The sequence below is a fragment of the Halichoerus grypus genome, chromosome 4, assembly GCF_964656455.1.
Source record: "Halichoerus grypus chromosome 4, mHalGry1.hap1.1, whole genome shotgun sequence".
Lineage (NCBI taxonomy): Eukaryota > Metazoa > Chordata > Mammalia > Carnivora > Phocidae > Halichoerus > Halichoerus grypus.
In genome coordinates, this window is record NC_135715.1 from 139,569,654 (window position 1) to 139,593,338 (window position 23,685).

The 23,685-nt window shown below is 37.5% G+C and overlaps 1 protein-coding gene across 2 annotated transcripts in view; it reads left to right on the plus strand.

The window, feature by feature from the left end:
* Positions 1–18,352, plus strand: part of AGPS (alkylglycerone phosphate synthase) — a 187,871-nt gene extending 169,519 nt beyond the window's left edge. For both annotated transcript variants that reach the window (XM_078071030.1, XM_036099188.2), the window contains exon 20: positions 12,500–18,352. In XM_078071030.1, the coding sequence (XP_077927156.1) occupies positions 12,500–12,621 (122 nt within the window). In that variant the 3' untranslated portion in view covers positions 12,622–18,352. The remainder of the gene's footprint in view (positions 1–12,499) is intronic.
* Positions 18,353–23,685: the final 5,333 nt, after the last annotated feature.

Consider the following 23,685-nt stretch of genomic DNA (forward strand, 5'->3'; position numbering starts at 1 on the left):
TGAGAGAGAGAGCACATGAGAAGGGGGAGGGTCAGAGGGAAAAGCAGACTCCCCGCCGAGCAGGGAGCCCGATGCGGGACTCGATCCAGGGACTCCAGGATCATGACCTGAGCCAAAGGCAGTCGCCTAACCAACTGAGCCACCCAGGTGCCCCTCTGGTTTATATTCTTAACCATTGAAGAAAGTGTTACCGTTTATATGAAAGGGATACATTAATATATTTAAGGGATATGATACAACAAGTGTCCTAACATATTTTCAGTTGTAATCTGTAGTTGGTCTCATTCTATAGGAAGTTCTATTATAATCTGTATGAAAAGAGAAATATCATTCACACTCTTGGCTACAAAATATGCTATACAAAAATGTCTATTTTCATAAATGCCTCCTGCTTAAAGTTAATTATCTAATTTATAAATATCAAATATCCTGTGCTGTTCAGTATAGTTTCATAAAAAGGAAACCTTTCTATATAAATTTGAAATAGAATGGGTTTAATTGTCCTGCTAAACTTAACTAATGATAGAGCTTTTGAGAGATCACTTCTTTTTATGTGAATAAAAGATTTTCCTTAATTTGCATCCTGAACTTAAAACTCAAGTTGACCTCATAGTATCATCTTTATTTACTGACCTTCACCAAGTGTTGTGACATTCTCAGTACCATTTTTGAGTTAGAGAGTAGAAGGGCTGGGGGTTGGGAGAATATTGATACAATTTCTCTTAGAGGGTTTGGCCTGTAATTGTGATTAATAACGGTTGCTTTCTCTATCTGGAAACAGACAGGCTGGTTTGTCTGCCTACAATCATGCTGTGATAAATGGAGCTATTTTAACTCTGGTTTTGTGTATCAAAGAAAACAGATGTAGTCTGGAACTGGAGGCTATAGGAAATATAAAGCCTGCTTAACTTAATCTTCATAGTGCTTGTTTTTGTAACTGACAAGCTGGTCAGTTTAAAGAGTTTATATCAGCCGTGTACTTAATTTCATTTTATGACTTAAGTTTTTAAGTTGTTCATTGGCTAAAATTATACTTAAGTCCTTATTAGGAAGTACAATTCTTTGATTAAATAAAACCAGACTTAGTTCAAATATTGGTGTCTTTACCTTGCCAAAATTATTTCCTATTGTTCGGAGAATAATTGTGGGGCAGCTGCTCCAAGTTTTTTTTTGTGTGTGTGTGTGGTCTTAACAGAATCTGGTAGTATCCGAAACTTTAAAAGTAAAAAAGAGACTACTCAAAAGAATGAGGAAAAGATTGGCTTTGAAGCCGTTTGTTAAAACCATAGTGTGAAATAAAAGACATGCATATTGTAAAGGAAGAAATAAAATTCTTGCTATTAATAGATGCCATAACTATATAGAAAATCCCAAAGAATCTATAAAAACAAGATCAGCAAGATTGCAGAATTTAAGAGCACACAAAAATCAATCACATTTTTAATATTAAGAACAAACATAGAGAAACTGAAATTTAAAATACAATACCATTTCTAGTTGATTCGAAGAAAAGGAAGTGGACATAAATCTAACAAAATTTGTACATACTTAGGCATAAATCTAACAAAATATATACAGGATCAGTATTCTGAGAATTATAGCATGTTGATGAAAAAAAGCAAAGAAGACCTAAATAAATGGAGAGACCGTGTTCATGGATTGGTTGAAAACTAGAAATAGTGAAGATGGTCATTTCCAGATTTATTTGTTTAATGTGATTCCTGTTAAAATTTCAGCAAAATTTTTAGTAGACATAGAAAAGATTATTCTATAATTTATATGGCAAGACAAAGGAACTAGATAGCCAAAACAATTAGGAAAAAGAAGACTAAAGTCATAGGAATCTATCTACTTGATTTCAAGACTTATATTATAGCTCTATTTACTATATAAGACTTATATAGTAAAATCAGGACTGTGCCGTTAGAGGAGAGAGAGAAACATCATCAATGGAACAGAATAGAAACACCCCCCCCCCCATAAGTATGTCCAGCTGAGTTTGACAACAATACAGAAGCAATCCAGTAGAGGAAATATATAGTTGTTCAACAAACGGTGCTGTAGTAGGTGGATATCCATAAGCCAAAAAAAACAAAAAAAAAAACCTAGACCTAAATTTCAACGTCTTATACCAAAATTAACTCAAAATAGATAATGGACTTAATTGTAAACATAAAATAATAAAACTTTTAGAAGGAAACAGGAAAAAATCTTCAGCGTCTAGAGTCAGTCAAAGAGTTCTTAGGCTGGTCACCAAAAGTACAGTCCATTAAAGTAAAAGTTGATAAATTGGATTTCATCAAAATTAAAAACGTTTGCTCTGTGAAGGAATCTGATAAGTGGATAAAAAGATAAGCTACAGAGTGGTAGAAAATACATGCAAACCACATGTCCAACAAAAGGCCTGTGTCTGTAATATATAAAAAATTCTCAAAACTCAAGAGTAAGATGCAAACAGTCCAATCAGAAAGTGGGCAAAAGATATGAAGAATCATTTCACTGAAGAGGATATACAGATGTTAAATAATCACATGAAAGAGGCTCAACATCATTAGCTATTAAGAAAACGCAAATTAGGGGCGCCTGGGTGGCTCAGTCGTTAAGCGTCTGCCTTCGGCTCGGGTCATGATCCCAGGGTCCTGGGATCGAGCCCCGCATCGGGCTTCCTGCTCCGCGGGAGGCCTGCTTCTCCCTCTCCCACTCCCCCTGCTTGTGTTCCTGCTCTCGCTATCTCTCTCTCTGTCAAATAAATAAAATCTTAAAAAAAAAAAAAAAAAAAAGAAAACGCAAATTAAAGCCACAAGGGAAATCACTACACACCTATCAGAAAGCTAAAATTTAAAAAAATAGTGACAGTATCAAATGCTGGTGAGGATATGAAGAAACTAGATCAATAATACATCGCTGGGGGGAATGCAAGGTGGTACAGCCACTCTGTAGACACTTTGCCAGTTTTTTAAAATCAAACATGCAACGACCATTTTAACCCAACAATTACACTCTTGCGTATACCAGAGAATTAAAAACTTAGGCTCACACAAAAACCTCTGCTTGAATATTCAGAGCAGCTTTACCTATAAGAGTCCCAAACTGGAAACAGCCTAGATGTCCTTCAGCTAGTGGTTGGTACATCCATACCATGGACAACTCCTCAGCAATAAGAAGGAACCAACTATCAGTGCATGCAACGACTTGGAGAACTGTCCAGGGAATTATGATGAGTAAAAGAAATCCAGTCCCTAAAGAGTAATACAGTGTGCTTCCGTTTCTATGACATTTTTGAAATGACAGAATTACAGAAATAGAGAATAGATTAACAGTTTCCAGGAGTTGGTTGTGGGGAAGGGGTGACTATAAAACGGACAACACAGGGATCCTTGTGGTGATGGAATTGTTCTGTATCTTGACTATATCAATGTCAGTATCCTGGTTGTGATTTTCATCTTTTGATGCCTATCAGATGAGTATAGCCTTTCCAGTATTGAATATCAGATTACCATAATATAGCAGAAAGTTTGTTTTGTGCTTTAAATTATTTTTTTTCCTTTGGTTTCTTCTTTGTGACTGGCTTTTTCTCACAAAACTTATTAGTTGATTATAATATTTTTCCACTGAAGCAATGTTGTAATAGACTTCAAGACCAGACTGTAAAAGCCAATTTAACCCATAATTTCACTGAACATTTAACAGCTATATCATAGGATAAACAGATTTGAGAACTAACAGAAAGTCTGTTGTAAAGAATGTATTGATCCCTGTGCCTTTCCATGTATGCAATTACAAAAGCTACCTGTTGTAGTTTACACCCTCAGGTGTATCAACATCATAGAATAGGTTGCTTAGATACTAATACTTCTCTTTGGACCTCTAAAGAGAACTTTCCCTTCCCAGCAATTTTATATCCAAGACTCTTCTAAGTAAGATGTTTGTTAGTCTGAGAATGCCTGTACTACATTATTAGATTGTTAGAGAATAATTAACTTTTGTAGTTTCATATGATTAGTAAACAGTTAATCCTAATAGATGTTTTCAAAATGCTTAACATCAGTCAGCATCAGGGACATACAAATCAAATGAGATACTGCCTCACACCAGTCAGAATGGCTAAAATTAACAGCTCAGGAAACAACAGATGTTGGCGAGGATGCAGAGAAAGGGGAACCCTCCTACACTGTTGGTGGGAATGCAAACTGGTACAGCCACTATGGAAAACAGTATGGAGGTTCCTCAAAAAGTTAAAAATAGAACTACCCTATGACCCAGCAATTGCACTACTAGGTATTTACCCAAAGGATACAAATGTAGTGATTCAAAGGGGCACCTGCACTCCAGTGTTTTAGCAGCAATGTCCACAATAGCCAAACTGTGGAAAGAGCCCAGATGTCCCTGCACAGATGAATGGATCAAGAAGATGTGGGGTGTGTGTGTGTGTGTGTGTGTGTGTGTGTGTGTGTGTATAGTGAGATATTACACAGCCATCAAAAAAATAATGAAATCTTACCATTTGCAATGACGCCGATGGAACTAGAGGGCATTATGCTAAGCGAAATAAGTCAGTCAGAGAAAGACATACCATATGACTTCACTCATCTGTGGAATTTACGAAACAAAACAGATGAACATAGGGGAAGGGAAGGAAAAATAAAAGAAGATGAACTCAGAGAGGGAGACTAACCATTAGGGACTCTTAACTACCGAAAACAAACAGGGTTGCTGGCGGGGTGGTGGGTAGTGGCATGGGGTGACTGGGTGATGGGCATTAAGGAGGGCACGTGATGTAATGAGCACTGGGTGTTATTTGAGTCTGAAACTAATAATACACTACATGTTAATTAATAGATTTTAAATTTTAAAAATGTATAACAGAAAAAAACCCCTATAGATATTTTCAGATGTGAATCTATTAAAAGTGACTTTAGTTACAATTTTTTTTAAATGTTGTTATGTGTTGTCTAATAGAAAACACACTAGGCTACCTGTGGCTATTTAAATTTAAATCAATTAAAATTAATTAAAATTAGGGGGACCTTGGTGGCTTAGTCTATTAAGTGTCTGTTGATTTCGGCTCAGGTCATGATCTCAGGGTTGTGAGATCGAGCCCCATGTCAGGCTCCACACTGGGCGTGGAGCCTGCTTAAGATTCTCTTTCTCCCTCTCCCTCTGCCCCTCTCTCACCTCTCTGTCTTAAAAAAAAAAAAATTAGAATTAAAAATTCACAGGATGCCTGGGTGGCTCAGTCAGTTGAGTGTCTGCCTTCAGCTCTGATCATGATCCCAGGGTCCTAGGATCGAGCCCCAAGTGGGACTCCTTGCTCAGCTGGGAGCCTGCTTCTCCCTCTCCCTCTGCCTGTCCCTGCTGCTTGTGTTCTCTCTCTCTCAAATAAATAATAAAATTTTTAAAAAAATGAAATGAAATTAAAAATTCCTCACTTTCACTAGCTACATTTCAAATGGTAATATCCACATGTGGGTATCCACATGCTGAAAATGCAGGTAAAGAACATTTCTGTCATCATAAGAGAGTTGTATTGGATAGTGCTGTGAAGCTTTATTTCATATATATATATATATATATATATATATATATATATATATTCACCCATTGGCTAGAAAAATGGTGCAAGAAATGACTTACAAGTCATTTTTCAATATTTTTCAATATATATTAAATTCAAGTTTTTAGGAGTTAATTTTTAAAATAAAGTAGCATTTGTCATCAGTGGTTGATGTTCTCAGATGTAACTTCCATCTATCACTTTCTCCAGAATTTCTTTCAATTTGGTCAGTAGTCTCAAATTTAGAGCAAGTTCACCTTGCAAATGGCAATAAGCCATTTGCCACTAATCCAGTTGGTTGTAGCAGTGGAAGTATGTTGCCCTTATGGAAATTGTTTGGGCTTCTAAGAGATAGCCCCTTGGAAGCACGTAGACCAGGATTTCTTCATTTTGGCACTGCTGACATTTTGGTCCAGATAATTTTGTTCTGGAGGCTGTTCTTTGCATTCTAAGATGTTTAGCAGCATCCCTGGCCTCTGTCCTTTAGATGCTGGTAACATCATCCGAGTGAGGACAAACAAAAATATCTCTAGACATTACACTGTGTACCTTGGAGGGCAAAATTGCCCCCATTGAGAACCACTTATAGAGTCCAAAGAGTCCTAGAGATTTGAAGGAAAAGAGTTTTAGGTTCTGTGACTTACACCTCTTGTTTTAGCTACTGTAAAATAGCTCTGATTATATCCAAGAAATAATGTCAGAATATAGGAAATGCAGGGCAAATATAAGCAATGGAAATTAAGGAAACCCCGATAGCTTTCCCTAGATACTTGAATTTCTGCTCCTAATCTAACAAGACTTATAGATAACTGTGGTTCAATATTTATTTTTTATGTCAACTAACATTCTTTTTTTTTTTTAGATTTTATTTATTTATTTGACAGAGAGAGAGACAGTGAGAGAGGGAACACAAGCAGGGGAAGCGGGAGAGGGAGAAGCAGGCTTCCCGCTGAGCAGGGAGCCTGATGGGGGGCTCGATCCCAGGACCCTGGGATCATGACCTGAGCCGAAGGCAGACGCTTAATGGCTGAGCCACCCAGGTGCCCCACATATATTAAATTCTTATTCTGTGGCATACACTGTTCTACAACAGAACCACAAAAATGAATAAAACATGGCCCTAGTCTTTAGGGAGCATATGATGTTTTCTGCCCTTATCTATCTCATGTTATTTCACCTGTTCACTTGCTTTTTACTCCATTGTATAGGCATCAATTGACAACTTGGGCTTAAATTCCAAGTGTGTCAGGCCATCTATGGGGAAAGTGTAACAGAATTAGCACTTGATTATGTTCTGAAGACAGATCTCTTGTGATCTGTTCTTGGCCCTAGTAATTCAAACATTAATTCTGTTTCATAATCTCTAAAAACCTATTTAAGGATCAATAAGATCTTCGAGCTATTGTGTGAATTGCACAGATGAGATATTAGCATGGAGAAAATTGACATTTTAAATATTTAATAAAAGAAAAATCCTATTAGATTTTAATTGCTTTGTTAAAGCCTGTTGTATCCATGCGTTTGTCATCTCAATATCGGAAGTTTCATTAGTAGAAAGTAAGTCAAATGTCTGAAAAAGAAATGGAAACATGACTTTAAGTATCCACAAAGCACTAAACTAAACTCTTGGATAGGCATAGTCCCGTCTCATGTTAGCATCCCTCGTTGGAGGTCTGTTGGCTAACATTCAGCATGTACCTCTACCAGAACCAAACACACACAAAAATGTGCTGTCTAGCACAAATACATGGACAACCACACTCTCTTTTCATGTTGAAACCCTCCCTCTGAAGAAGCATCATCACAGTCAGATCACCTCAGAGTGGAAGTTGTCCATGTTCTCTGTTCTCATCAGTACCTAACAGGTTTCATAGGGCCAGAACCTCAAATGGCATGAGGTTGTGGGGCTGATTCCAACACATCTTCCAGCACTGACCCTTACATAATCCACCAGTAGTTTGGTTGGATTAATTAAAACTTGAAATTACAGGGACGCCTGGGTGGCTCAGTCGGTTAAGTGGCTGCCTTCAGCTTGGGTCATGATCCCAGGGTCCTGGGGTCGAGTCCCACATCGGGCTCGCTGCTCAGCAGGGAGTCTGCTTCTCCCTCTGCCTCTGCCCCTCCCCCTGCTTGTACTCTCACTCTCTCTCTCTCTCTCTCTCTCTCTAGCAAATAAATAAATAAAATCTTAAAAAACAAACAAACAAACTTGAAATACAAAGTTAATGCACAAAGTTAATGCTCAGATCACTCATATAAGCAGCTAAGTCTAGATTTTCTCTTTAAAATCTGACCTATAGAATAGTGCTAAAGTGATACCCAGGATGCCCAAACCAGAACTTTCAAAATATAGTTGTTATATAATAATGGTTAGGTTCTTTTAGCTTTGGCTGAATTCTACTTCTGAGCTTTAGCTTTGGTAATCTTCTAAATGTACAGTATGTTTCATAACTTGTTTTTTTTTTTTTTAAGATTTTATTTATTTATTTGACAGAGAGAGACACAGCGAGAGAGGGAACACAAGCAGGGGGAGAGGTAGAGGGAGAAGCAGGCTTCCCGCGGAGCAGGGAGCCCGATGCGGGGCTCGATCCCAGGACCCTGGGACCATGACCTGAGCCGAAGGCAGATGCTTAACAACTGAGCCACCCAGGCGCCCCTCATAACTTGTTTTTTAAATAAACATATAATCTTTGCAATCTTAAAATCAAATTCATAATTCAAAAAGTTTTTATTTTTTTTTTTATTTTTTTAATTTTTTTTTTTTTAAGATTTTATTTATTTATTTGAGAGAGAGAGTGAGAGAGAGAAAGAGCACAAGAGGGGGGAGCGGGAGAGGGAGAAGCAGACTGCCTGCGGAGCAGGTAGCCCGATGCGGGACTCAATCCCGGGACTCCAGGATTATGACCTGAGCCGAAGGCAGTTGCTTAACCAACTGAGCCACCCAGGCGCCCCCATAATTCAAAAAGTTTTTAATTTGTCTAGCTTTTTTAAAAAGAACTCTGGCTAGCAGACCCCAGATTTATCCCTTTTAAAACAGGACTATTTGGTAGCTTCTGCTAAGCCTTCAGTCCCTTAGACCATAAAGAGTAGTTCCAGATAATTTTTGGTGACTAGGCTGGCTACCATGTCCACATTTCTCACACCCAACGCTCCCAGTACTCCCCGTACATGTTTGGTCATTCATACCACAAAATGCATTCTTTCTTGGAGCTGTTAGCATCCAAAGGGGATTGTTGAACTTGTGATTTCAAATACTGTCCCTAAAGGCTTCCATTTCCTCTCTTCCAAAAGTAATTTTTTTAAAAAATATTTTATTTATTTATTCATGAGAGACAGAGAGAGAGAGAGAGGCAGAGGGAGAAGCAGGCTCCCAAGGAGCAGGGAGCCCGATGCGGGACTCGATCCCAGGACCCTGGGATCATGACCTGAGCCAAAGGCAGACGCTTAACCATCTGAGCCACCCATGCGCCCCGAAAAGTAATTTTAAAAAAATGTACTGTATATTGTTGAGGAACATAAAATACTTGTTTTATCCAATCTGTATATACATGAGATATTAAATTGTAAAAAGGTGAATTCCACTTTTAATTTAAGCAGAAAAAGAATTTTCCCATCAGTTTTGATAATGTTCAGCACTTAGCTGGTCTATATTTTTTGTATTTTGTTTTTTTTAAGATTTTATTTATTTTTTTTGTGAGAGAGAGAGAGAACGAGCGGGGGGAGGGGTAGAGGGAGAGGGACAAGCAAACTCCCTGCTGAGCAGGGAGCCCAATGCGGGGCTTGATCCCAGGACCCTGAGATCATGACCTAAGCTAAAGGCAGACGCTTAACTGACTGAGCAACCCAGGCGCCCAAGTTTTTGTATCTTTAAAAATATATCTAAGACTCTTAAATACCTGCATATATTTAGGATAATTGTGAATTGTGAAGTACAAGGTCCCTATCTTGGCTTTTTGTAGCTCTATTGTTAGCTCTCAGACTAGGTTTATACTTCTGGAAAATCAGAAGTCAAAAGAATATAGTTGAGTCAGTAGTCATGAATATCCCATGTCAGATAATCCAGGTTCAGAAAGAGGCATAAGCTTCAGTGGTAAGAATGTACATATGTCTTGTCATGAATAACTTGTGTGAATGCACACAAGGGATGCTGAAATAGTCTTCAGCTGCCTGTCATTTGCTATTCTTATCCATTCTCCCCTCCCCCAAATATGACGTGCTACATAAAGGACAGAGTGTCATTTCTTCCATTTGTAAAATGAGCTCTACAAATGTTTTATGCTCACGTGTACTTGTGCACATGTGTGTTACATGTATCCAGACCAGTACAGTCAGCTAATTTCTGAATGCCTAGCAGTGCAAATAAGGATTGTACAAAGGACATTATTATGTTGTTTAGCTCTAGAATGAAAGTCTTCTACTTTGAAGCGTGCTTTCTCTTTGAGATTACGGTCTTTGGTATTTTGTTATTGTTGTTTTGATTTATTGATTCATCTGAGATAGCCACTGAAGGGTCTTTAGCATTTTATGAAGACTATTTCTACTCACAGTCTTAAAAGGTTGAAAGGCTGAGCATTTTAACTTAAACTATGTTTTCTGTCTGTACATTTATCCTACAGTGTAGCTGACTTAAATTGTTAAGCAAAACTAAAAAGATTCCTGGTTGTTTTAATTATATAGGCCATGATTTCTGACCTCAGTTCAAATTCTGTTATCACTGAAGGAAGAAGCTCGCAGACCTCTGCCATCAAGGGGTTAAATTCTTTCATTAAATATGTTTATGAGGGGCCACAGCCATTTTGCCTGTACTGCTTTTTTTTTTTTTTTTTTTACTTTCTAGTTCACTAATCAAATGTATGTTAGATTGATTATTGTAAAAGTATAAACCATAGAAAATTTGACAAGATAGATGTGTAAATTATCCTTCTGACAGAACTAATGATGCACTCCAAGCACCTTCTGTTTTCCAGCGCTTGGTGAGCAACTTCATTAAATATGCAGTGGCTGTTGGGTGGCTTCTCAGACGATGGTTCAGCTCCTTGTGGAATTGCATTATTACTAGAGGTGTAAAACCAGGCAGACAAGCTAGCTGTTGGGCATCCTGCTGAGGTTCTAATGTGCTCCATCTTGTTGGAGCAGTTGTTTGCAGTGTTTTCAGGACAATTACATCCATAACCACAGGACACATTCAGTGAAACTATATTACAGATAATAGTGGAGACTAGCATTGACTGCTCTTCACCCCTCTCTTGAGCTGCCTCAGTGTGGGTAGCTTATAATAATGCGACTTCTATCACTCACAGAGTAGTTGCTTTTTTTTTTTTTTAATCCCTTGGAGCAAATCTGAAAATAACTGATTTGCAATTTTTTTGAACGCTTAAAATCATAGGCTATTTGAGGTGAAGGAGTTCATAGATTGTAATCCCTTTGAAGATGACAAAACCAAGGCTAAAGCATTGTGGTGAGTTGTCCTTTAGAGAGATAGTAGGAGGACCAGGTAGAACATCTTTTTGGTGGTAGAGAGCTCATGAATAAGAATTTGTTTTGTTTGGCTTCCAGTTTTAGAGCTTCTTTTAAATGGTTTGTTTGTTTTTTCTTTTTGAATTTAAGATTTTTTTCTGCTGTATCTCATTTTTCCCCATCTTAATACCAGCAAACTTTTTTTATTTCTGGAAGTCAAGCAGAAATACTTTGCTTTCTAAGGAAATCATGCTATAATTTTAATGACAATTTGATAGTTTCCTGGAGAACTGGACACAAAGATGGTTTGAGTGGAGCCTGAAATGGTATTTAAGGTTCCAAATGGCAGATGCTGCAGTGTATCACTGCAGCCTGATAAATGAGATTGCATTTTAGAATGACAGGCTGAATACTTTAATGAAAGAAGGTTTCCATTTCAGTTGGCCAATTAAATCACTGTTGATGACTTTGGATCATTAATGAACATTTGTGGAAAATGACCATTTGAATTCAATTATTACAATAATACATTTGAAAAGTACTAAATACAAATAAGCCTATCTGTAAATTAAAAGATTTATCCATTTTGCCACAGATAAATTAGCATATTGCTTTGCTTTTCTTAATGCCAAAGCAAGTTAACATTTCAAAATTTTTTTACAGATTAAGTACATATCATTTCTTATAAAAGTTATACTTAGGAAAGTTTGTTTTTTCCTTGGGTGCCCTTAAAAAGATAATTTATTTGTGGATCATCATATTACTTCATTATTCTCAAATTAGCAAGAGCTAGAAACAAAGAAGGGGAACATTATACAATGTATAAAAGTAGAAGATTAAGTTTAAATTGGATTAGGATTTAGTGCCTAAAAAAATCTCTAATTCTGGAAAAACAGTAAGAAGAAAATAACCATTATTTGGGAACATGTAAATTTATTTAAAAGTAATATGAAAATAAAATGCAAATGAAAGTTTCATAACCACATTTTTTTCTTAAACCCATTAAAGGTTCAGATTTTCTTAATTATTTTAAGTGTTAAAATGTTTTATGGATGTATATATCCTGCTATTTTTGCTATAATCCCAAAAAATTCATCTGGAGATGATGCTTTTCTTTAGTTAACTTCATTTTCTCTGAAACTTTGGCGTGTTTTGGTGGTAAGACAGGAGATAGGTTCTTTTGAAAAGCATGTTTTTCTCATTTTGTTCTTTGTAAAGTGGGCCCCAGTCTCAGCCCAAGCTTCCTTCATCTCCGTTTCATAGTTTACAGAGAAAGGAGACGCTGTGGAGCTCAGGCTTCCCCTGGGAGTACATTGGGCTTAATGAGCTTGATAGTCTGGTGGGCTCAATAAATCAAATAAAGCAAAACATTTCTCATTTTTGAATAAAAGCATTTATCACACAGTGTTTGTTCATTCATGGTCACAAGATTGATTGGTTCCTAGCATCATAGTGTATATTGAAGCATTTTTGATTTTGTTTTTCCAGTGGGCAAGTTACGGAAGCAGTGGCTAAAGGAAAGTATCTCTGATGTCGGCTTTGGGATGCTGAAGTCTGTCAAGGAATATGTGGACCCCAATAACATCTTTGGAAACAAAAACCTTTTATAAATCTATTACTGTTGTTACGAAAAATGTCACTTTTTTTTTTTTAAGTCTTCAACTATGGTTATACCAGTAATCAAATATATCATGGACTGTATTTCAGCAAAATTTTTTTTTGGTTGAAAATAAGTTGTTTCATTCTGTATTTGTTTTGTTTCTACATCTATGGATTGACAGATGGTATTTCTAAATCTCTCTCATTGTAGGTGCATCCGTTTACCGCCAATTGGTTGTCATTTCAAATTTTAGTCAGGCAGCACAAGGCTGCTAGTTGTTATTTCAAAGGAAGATGCTGCCAGCTGGTCTGTATTGATGCTTCCCCTTGGGAACAAAGGCAGATTTTGGTGTCATCCACTGCTTATCTAGCCTCTTTTTAAAAGGGCGTTTCTGGGAAGCCGGTATTAAGGGAAGGATTCCGTTGAGGAGTGATTACACATTCTAGTGTGAGTGGGCCATTAAGGAGGGTACTCATGAAAGAACGTAGGCAACCTGTTATTTAGGATACCTGCAGTTCTGTGAGGTGCTTGGCCTACATTTTTCTTTGAAATTAGTATGCAGTTACAGAACCTTAAATCAGTCTAAAAATTGTTGTTAGGGGACATGTTTTTGTTCTCCATGTTTCTGTTTCTACTGAGGTATGAGTTGTATGTGTATAACTGAAATAACCTCTTGTTATATCCTAGTTCCTTTATGATATGTTGTATAAGAAAAGCTGACTTATCACTCATTGTATGTGAAGAACAGGTTTACCGTGAAATGAATGCCTTTATTCAGCTTAAGAGTCCTAATGTTTCTGATTTCACATTCTTGTTGCTGAGATGCAGAAGAAGCTGCCACAGAAACAGAAGAAGGAAGCCCCCTTACACTTAATATCTCCAGTTCAAAGAATCGTTTGGCTAACGAAACACAGTTACCGTTTAACTATTGAATTTGAAAACCTCAAGTTTCAGTGACAAATTTTTTTTTCATTAGCCCAAACAACATGATAAATTTTCATATAGAAGTAAAGTTTCAATTTAGTTTTTAATAGTGGTTTAATGCCTTTTTTAAATTACTGGTTTAACCTAAATTTTGAAAAAATGTATTAGTACACATGCCATAATCAAAAGTTTGAAATATCATATTTCTTAAATAATAGGGAGAATGTTAATCACATTTAGCAAACATTTTTACATTCAAACCTGGATATTAAAATAAGTGAAATGATTACTTTGAATCACTGTCTGTCAAGGTTCATGATTCACATTTTGGGATGGATTCTTTTCTTAATGCAATACCTAACTTTTGATAATTTTTTAAAATTAATACTTCATCAGATAATGTAAGTCAAAGTGCACACGATCCTTTAAAAGGACACACTGTCTGTCTATGTAGCAACGGCTCCAAAGTATTTTTGGGCAGTTTGATACCTTTTTTATCTGAAGTATACTTAACCAGAAAAGTAAAAATTTAAATTGACAAAATGGTATTTTTAAGACTTCAAAATGATAAATAATTTTTAATAAAATTGGCCTCAAACTAATAAAATCTGTAAGCAAATCAAAATTAAATATCAGTTTAATAACAAAAACTAAATATTTATTTATTAGAAGCTGCCTCTCTTCATTGGTGATTTATTTTTAATTGTAAAATTTCCAGCAGATCTTAGCTTTAAAAGCCCTTGCTATTTGAAATAGTTGGATGCTTGATGAGGAAATTACACTTGCCTCTAGAATTATAAAAATCTCAGCTTTATAAAATGCATCTATCTATTCATGAAGGTAATTTCTCTAACTGGTGATCAAAATGTAAAATTTAATACAGTACTAATATCTCACTGGAGTGTATACATGTTTCTGAGTAATTTTTTTAAATAAAATTTCCAGATTCATAAGCAGATCCATTCCTTTGCACGTGATTGTTATAACATTTTTTCCCAGGGAGTTCAGATTTCAACAGCCTCAGAAATCTGTATTTGGTATTAGGAAACTATAAATGTCACAGCTGGAAATTGTTGTGTTCACTGTTCTACATGAACCTTATGGAAATTAGTGATTTATATCTTGGTTTTTCTTCTCCCATGTATGCAGGACTCCCCAACCTTGATTTTATAGTGATGACTACATTCTGTTCTTGGTATCATTTCTACAGGGATTATTTTGAAACACATGAACACTCAACACCAGTGCTGTTTGACTCTGATTTAGTAAATCAGAAAGCCTTTTTCCCCACTCTCACACCTGCTTCTGAGAGATACCTCAGCATATACTTAGTTTCTGTGGAGAACTGGGTTCTTGATTATGCACAGAGGCACTTAAACCTTGCCTCATATTTCTGAAATATCTGAAAATGGCTTCATAAAAGTTAAAGCCTGGAGTACGTTGTTTATGTGAGGCTTTTAAACTCACTTTGAATAAGTTTGTTTAAAATTTTAAAAGCTCATAACCTATTTGGTTTTTAGTACAGCATAAACATTGACTTGTCTTTCTTAAATTAGTCATATTTCTAGTATTTGTTGATGTCACATTTGGGTTGAGGTTTTAGTGGGACTAGGAACTTGCTGCTAGTGAGAAGTGGCATTGAATACTAAAGACTCAATATGAACAGGCTTTATTGACCCTTAGAGACTGATGCCTTAATGTTTGGTGCAAAATATAGTGCGTAAGTGAATTTCGTCTTATACTGAGTAACTTGAGCTTTTTTAGTTTGTAAGAACTGTAGAAGCCACATGCTTATTGTGCCCAGCATTTTACCACAAAGAAAGGATTGAATTCTTTCCTCTTTGGAAGAATTGGGAGTTTACTTCCTAAATGCTTACATATTTAGTACTATTACTTAAGAGTTATTTATGAAGCTGGAAGCCTTCGTAAATGTAGTTGTGTTGATGTATTTTGGAAAACAAAAGCGCAATAAAGGATGAGCTTCCATCAGTGTGTATACTGTGTCAGGTACAGATGGTTGCAAGGAAACTTGGTTTTCAGAATATTCTCTTAGTAACTGCTAAGTCCTAGCTTACATTTTTGAGAATGCCTTTCTGCATGCTGGCTCCAGAGACTTTTCTTTGTCCTTTCCTTTTTTACCTACAGCTTCTTAACCAGAGCTGATCAAAGAAGCCCTGTAGTCCCAAGCTGAAGTGTGTAACCTCAGCTGTTCAAATGGGGCTGGGTGTGGTTGAGCATCTATTCTGTGTAAGTGTAGAACACAGACAGTTTTTATGGATTGATTCACAAGCTGCATAGGCTGGTGCTTGAAGCAGCCACAATGGAATGCTGTGGAAAGTGTCTACGTTTTAAGAAACACTGAGACAGGCATTAAGGACGGCTTTAATAGCTTTTCGTTTACCACTTAATCTTTGGCAACTTTGCTTTTAATTAGGGCTTAGCTCATGGTGGGAGAAAAGCTGAAAATAACAAGTGCTAGTTTTGGATTGAAGAATCCAGAATCACCTTTGGCTTGACGAGTGATTGGAAGCGCGGCTTTGCTCAAGGCTCCAAATGAACCATATGTCAATATATTCATTGAATTGTTATTAATTTCAGTGTCCTGAAAAGGAAAGAATGTATACATTGATGCTGAAATTCAGAAAATGTAAAAGAATTTTTTTAACTATCGAATAGAGTTTCTGCTATGAAGGATGTAAGTTACTTGGCTTTCTGCTTCCTAAACCACACTGTTTGTCTTTAGTGTGGAATTTGTAAAAAACTACTTGTAACACCACAGGTTACAGAAAAATATATTATTAATAAAATGCACCCAGGTCTAAGAGATTTTGTTTTCTTTAAAGGGAGTGGGAAGCTCATTGTTCTGTTTGCATATGGGTTTTTCTTTCAATTTTTTTTTTTTTTTTTTTTAGTATTTTATTTATTTATCTGACAGAGAGAGACACAGCAAGAGAGGGAACAGAAGCAGGGGGAGTGGGAGAGGGAGAAGCAGGGTTCCCACCGAGCAGGGAGCCCGATGCGGGGCTCGATCCCAGGACCCTGGGACCATGACCTGAGCTGAAGGCAGCCGCCCAACTGACTGAGCCACCCAGGTGCCCCTTTTTCTTTCAATTTTAGTTTTTCATCTTCATATTTCCACTGATTTGAAAACAAAATTTTATAATTAATGATGCATAATCAAGCCCCTTTAGAATATAGTTAGCTAGATATTATCACTCTAATTATTTTTTAAATCAATGTTATATTCCTAGGAGGTGTTTAGTCTCCCGTGAACCTGAAGCATTCCAGTTTGAACCTAGGAAGATCCTTGGAGAATGAGCACTGTGCTCTTCTAACCACAGCAATTCCTTAGCGAATGTAAGGACCACTGATATATGGAACACTCAAGCCAAAGAACCATCACAGAATTAGTAACTTGAGTTCTGTGAACATGAAAAGATTTCTTTTTTTGGTTCCCAAAGGAGATTGTTTTAGAACCCTTTTTTTCCCACAAGGAAGAAAAATAATACATTAAATATCATTAAGAACGTTTTTCAGAGACTGAACTTCCAAATCTAAGAGGGAGAGAGAAGGAAAAGAAAAATGTTTTAGTGTGGATTTCTAAGCATCACAAATACCTGTTTTTCAGGCATCTTATTGTTAGCAGTGTTCTCATGAACAACATGAGCACCCAGTGAAACCTATTGTTTAACCCTTAAAGTAATCTTGTTCACATATCCGTAAAGGACATGAAATGCTTGTACTGGTATACAGTTTCTATAAATAATTATTTTTTTGGGCCTCGTAAGGAATATCCCCAAAAGTTCACAGTGCCTTGTTGGGATTTTTTTTTTTTTTCCCCATGAAATAGCCATCGTTTAAAATGAGTGGGAGAGGATAAATAAGTCTTTAAAGACTGAGATTGTTTAGTAGTTCAGGGCTATTCCTCTTCAAGAATATGTCAGGAATTAAGTAGTTATATGTAGAAATACTGAAAATCCTTTCCACAGTGTGGGTTCAGATCATCTAGTCTGTTTCACTGATTATATGGTGGACCTGTACTCCATATATCCATTCAGTTGATGGGATTTATATGTACTTTCATTCTTAGATTTTCATTCCTATTGTCCCAACTTAGTAGCCCTAAGATGTGGCTTAGTGGATGTGCTCTACTCATTCAGTCCCTGAGACACCCACTACATGCTTTTGGATGTTAGCTCACACAGCTCCCTGAGGAGCAGGGCCTGTGGGGGGGGGGGGGTTCTATTCCTTATATTGTGTGTCAGTCTTTTTTTCTGTGATGGTGCCTTCAGAATAATGAGTATTTCTGTTCCTGGACAATGATAAATCTTATGAGAAATATGTGTAGATTATATTTCTTAATTTTTGTCCTTTTTTGCTAAGCCTGTGAAATACTTTGGCTCTGATACAACTTGACTTGAATAATATCTTATCCTGAGTCTTCCTCCAAGGCAGTGTATATTCCTGCCAGTACTGTAGTAATCTTTTGGGAACTACATGTGGGTAAGCTCTTGTATGTAAGCCATTATATTGCTGTAACTAATGCATACAAACAGTTCTTCTCTTTACATTTATAGTTTAAATGTTGATATGTAGTGGGACGGGAAGTTCCTGAGAGATTTCAGCACAGCTTTGTCAGTTCAAACTGAGCCATACTGTTTTCCACAAGGGCTCAAAACATAGTCTATATACTGTGCTTTTGGTGTATGTTTGGATTCTCCTTTTATTGCTTTTCCTAGACTGTACTGTTCTATAAGCAAATGCCCATGTGTGATTTTTAAGATGTGCTGGGAAGAAATAAAACAATATCAAAACCACTCATTGTTACAGAAATTGTTGCTTATTTCATACTGATTCCATTTAACCTTTTTTGTCAGCATCATGCTCTACTGACAGAGAATGGATAGTATATAGTGCGTACCCATGAGTAGCCTCTCTATTAGTGAATGACGTGTGCACAGATACCGATTTTGTCCCTGCCTGTGGCTCCTATACTGGAGGGAAGGTTGTAGTTTTCTGGGCTCTGAAATGACTGAGGATCAAACCTGTTGAACCTAATCTTACTTGGTTCATTTCATAATCACTTGTCTCACTAAGATTTCAGCTCTTAATTAATTAAAGAAGTTTTCTGCCTGACTCATATAAGCTTGGACTGAATGAACCTTAGAAATCCTCTCATCTTACCTTTTCCCAAACATAATTGTCTAATTTCCCCTATCCCCCAGGCCACAGATAACCAGTCTTCCTGAACATTTGCTGTTACCAAATGGCAATTTATTGCCTTTCCAGGAAGCTTTTTCCAACTTTAAATCTTCAGGTATTAAGAGGTTTTTGTTTATTAGACTGAAATCTGCCTTCCTCTTCTATTCATTGATGTAACTTTTATCTCTGTAGTCATAAAGAATTGTCCAGTTGCTCTCTTGAAGGGCAGCTCTTCCCATGTTTAAAGGCAGCTCGTGTTCCCCCACGTCTTCTCCAGTCAGCTTTTGCTCCTGTGAGTTCTAGACCTTCACCATCCCAGTCTCTTCATATGTGTCTCTTTGATGTTCTTTTTTTTTTTAGATTTATTTATTTTAGCGCGGGGGGGGGGCGTGCAGAGGGAGAGGGCGAGAGAGTCTCAAGCAGACTCCTCGCTGAGTGCAGAGCCTGACACAGGGCTCAATCTCACAACCCCAAGATCATGACCTGAGCCAAAACCGAGTCAGCGCTTAACTGACTGTGCCACCCAGGCACCTCAAAATTTTATTTCATTTTTAAAATTTTAATTATTTTTTCTCTTTTAGAGAGAGAGAGTGCATGAGCAAGCAGGGGGGAGGGGCAGAGAGAGTATCTCAAACAGGCTGACGCTGAGTGGGGCTGGATCCCACGACCCATGAGATCATGACCTGAGCTGAAATCAGAGTTGGATGCTCAACAAACTGAGCCACCCAGGCACCCCCTCTTTGAAGTTTAAGTGAAGTGTCTAGGCCTACATGTGCCAGAGTAGTAGCAATGATTTCCTTATTCTAGTCACTAATAAATGCATTTTTGATGGACATTGTACTACCTCACACTGAACTTGAATTTAACAAAGCATGTCTTTTCTGCATATGCCGTTTTGGCCACATCTCCCTGGAGTCTGATTTTTTAAAGTCCAATTACCTATATTTATCCTTACTAAAATTTGTATCTTGCTGGATTTAATTCCAGAGTTTCAAAATTTTAGAATCTTGACTCATCCAGAATATTTCTTGTTCCATCCAGTTTTGGGTCCTTAGTAGAAGTGACACATATTATGTCTGGATTCTCTTGCAAGTAATGAGAGATAGCTGTAGTACACAAGGGTCTGCCCAATAACACCATGAAAGAGCATTCGGGGCTCAGGCATCTATTCTTCCACTTGACATGCTATTGTCCACTTTACATTTTTATATTTTGTCCACAAATAGGCTTTTTTCCCCCCAGTGAATCAACAATTATTTCAGACAAACATTAAACATGCAATTACATTTACTTAACATTGTCAGCTGCCAGACTGAAATCCTTTGATGAAGCTTGCTGCTCAAGTTTTTTGTGCTACCCTATCAGAAAAGCAAATGAGCCATTGCATTTACTTTTGCCTATGTTTGGCCTCAGGAGCATGTCTCTATTTTCAATATACTCAAACCCATTTTCTGACACGATCTGTTGAATGGGTCTAGTATTGGCTGGTGGACAACCTCATAAATCCATTCTTACACAGTTCTGTCACATCTTTTGTATCTCATCCACATTACACCTGGGAAGGTACTCTTTAAAAATCGAAATCTTGTCACTATACAGCTGTAAAATAAGAGGATGGAGTTCTAAAGCCTAAGAACACAATGGAAAGAGTTCTGTTCTGAAATTTTGTGTGCGCTCCATTTTCCTCTACCACCTACAAGTCACTTTCCCTATTTGGAACTAATTTCTTTCATAAAATGAAAATCTCTAGGGTCCCTTCTAACTTGGTCTCAGTGATTCTGATTAAGTCTAGATATTTTTGCTGAATAATACCCTAGGAATGATTATTGCATTGGTAATTTACTTTTTAATTCATCCTTTATTAGCCAGACACTGTGCTGAGATTTAACCCTAGACAAGAGGTAATTATTGTTATAACAATCCTGTGAAGTGAGTGGTATCATCCTTTTTTTTTTTTAACTGGTGAAATAACTGAGGTTTAGTGAGGTTGAGTAACATCAACCGTTAGGAGCTGGCAAGTGGGTCTGACTAAAGCCAGTCCCTCTGCTGGCTGCTTCACTGCTCTAGGCTGCTTGTACTGGGTATCTGTGATGTATACAGAATTTCTGCTTTTAAAGTAGATTATTAGTCATTGCCCTCTACAGAAGGGCACAAGTAAGGAAATGGAGTCTCTCTTAGCTACGAAGTGGAAGCCGCTGTCTCATGACTACACACCATAGAAAATGCCGGGACACCTTTTGTCTCAGATGCTGTCTTGCTCTGTAAATGTTTAATCCAGAAGGTCCTGTATTGGTGCCTTTATACGTTTAATATGAAACTTACAAAGGAAGTGCTGTATTTGATGGACTTAATAAATTTGCATTTTTATAACTTTTAATACTATATTCCTGTGAGCTGCACTTAAAAATGTGAGAACACCTGTTTCTCCAAGTTATATACCTTCCCATAGAGAGACTGGAAATTGAAAGAACTGTTAAGATTAAGGAAATGTTTTATAATCTGGAGCCCATCTACGGAAAGTCACAGTTTCTTAAAACTGCTAATTTAAGACTTAAAGTTGCTGCTGAAGGATTTGAGCTACATTAGGGTACTAAAAAAGTTGCATGTGTCTTATAGCTAGAATGAAAGTGTAAGTTTAGAATCTGGTGGTTATGGTCATGGTGCTTCTGTGGTTGGACAACCAAGAACCCAGAGTTATTGGCTCTTCACAAAATGTTCTGTTTAATACTCTGGGTACAGCCCAATAAGTGAATACAAAAAAGCCCAAATGTCACTTTAGTCTCAGTGATAAGACAACAAAGAATAAGAGGTAGTTAGTGAATGGTAGATAGTGAGCTGCAAGTCACACCATTGCTAGGAATGTGTCAGAGAATACTGTCAAGAAACCACAATCTCCAAGGTGTTTCTAGATCACCTATAGCCATTAAGAAAAAGACTAAGGAACCCAAGACAAAACTTACATTCAAAAATGCTGGTGTGTTCACTTGAAAGGTTTCACTTTGGTGATGTTATCCTTTAAAAATTAGGTACTTTAATAGCTATACCCTACTTACCTGGACAGACTTCCAGCACTGCTAACCCTCTGTATGCCAATGTGGAAATAAGCCCAAGCAAGGATTATAGGACAGACGGCTCAGAAAGTTGTTCCCTTAAAGCTTCCCCTTCAAGCCATTTACCCTTTCTTATCTCACATTTTTTTGTAAATTTATTTATTTGGGCATCAACCCCATAGCCCTCCACAAACAAATCTGTTTGTTAGAATCTGGGGCCAAACCTATCACTGGCAGTTCTATATGGATTCGATCTGGGTGCTCCTCAGGTTTGAGAGGCCATAACCTCTATGGCCTCTATATTCCTATATCACCCTGCAGGGAGAGAGTGAGATCATCTCCTATGATTTCATTGCCTGGTGTCTCATCGCCCAATGACCTCCCTCTAGCCCACAGTTCTCCCAGTTCCTGGCTTCTTAGGAGTAGGTCAGAGGTAGTCACTGTACATCTGACCTCACAGATGGAGTTAGTGTGAACATTCGAGCCACAGCTGAGGCCAAATTCAAAGAAGGATGTCAGGAGGAATGGGAATCCACTGGCAGGCAGTCAGATCACTGATCAAAGGAGTCTGCTGGTTGTTCTGCATGGAAAGATCAAGCTCTTATTCATGTCTGAGAAAATAGAAATAACTACTTGTGTACAAACACAGGCTTATATTCTGAACACGTGGAGATGGGGGGGTTGACTAGGATTTTGAAATACTGGATTTAATCTTCGATCCCTTTAAAATATACCATGCAGACATAATGAAGAAAAAGGAGTAAAAGCTTTAGAAATATACAGAAATCTTTTTTGTCAAGAAAAGTGCTTTTAGCATTGAATACATAATGTTGTAGGAGCACAGACCAAAACTTTACATCAGAGCTTTAGGGATGAAAGCCTTCAGTTAAATGGCAAAATATAGAGTCATTGTAAAGTCATTTGTTAGTGTCATAGTATCAATAAGCAGAGCTAAGTACTTCCAAAGGTGAGTTTAAAAGAAATATATCCTGGGACACCTGGGTGGCTCAGCTGGTTAAACACTTGCCTTCCGCTCAGGCCAGGCTCCTGGGATCGAGTCCCGCATTGGGCTCTTGCTCAGCCGGGAGTCTACTTCTCCCTCTGCCTGCCACTCCCCCTGCTTGTGCTCTCTCACACTCTCTCTCTCTGACAAAATCTTTTTTTTTTTTTTTTTTTTTTAAAGATTTTATTTATTTATTTGAGACAGAGAGAGAGAGCACATGAGATGGGGGAGGGTCAGAGGGAGAAGCAGGCTCCCTGCCGAGCAGGGAGCCCGATGCGGGACTCGATCCAGGGACTCCAGGATCATGACCTGAGCCGAAGGCAGTCGCTTAACCAACTGAGCCACCCAGGCGCCCTCTCTCTGACAAAATCTTAAAAATATATATATATATATCCTAAAAATAAAGAAGAGTAAGTGAAGAGTTAGGAATGTCCTCACCCTTCTCAGTCTCCTCTAACATTCAGAAGACTGGGCAGCTTTATAGGTGTGGTTCAAGATTCTTTGCTGTTACCAGGCAGCAGTCTGTTAATCTGAGGGGCTGCCTCTCCGGAGAGCCTGGGTAAGGAAGGGGACAAATGCCATGATTGACGTTTATTCCTTTACTCAGTGGTAGGAGCAGTCAGGATTTCCTGATTCATTACTAACCAGGAAATCCCAGCTGCCCAGCGGCAAGGGGTTAAAAACTGTTCTGAAAAGCTTTTTATGTTCTGGAAAGCTAAATTACACATACATGCAAACCACAAACACGCAGCACCTGGATAAATAAAATGTGACTGAATAAAGGCCAGGCTATTTGCAAAAGGGAATCTGGAAAACATTTGCTTTTGGGTGGTTAACATTACTTACACTGTTTTTTTTTTTTTAAGAAAAAAAATAGAGGAAATGTGCAAAAACA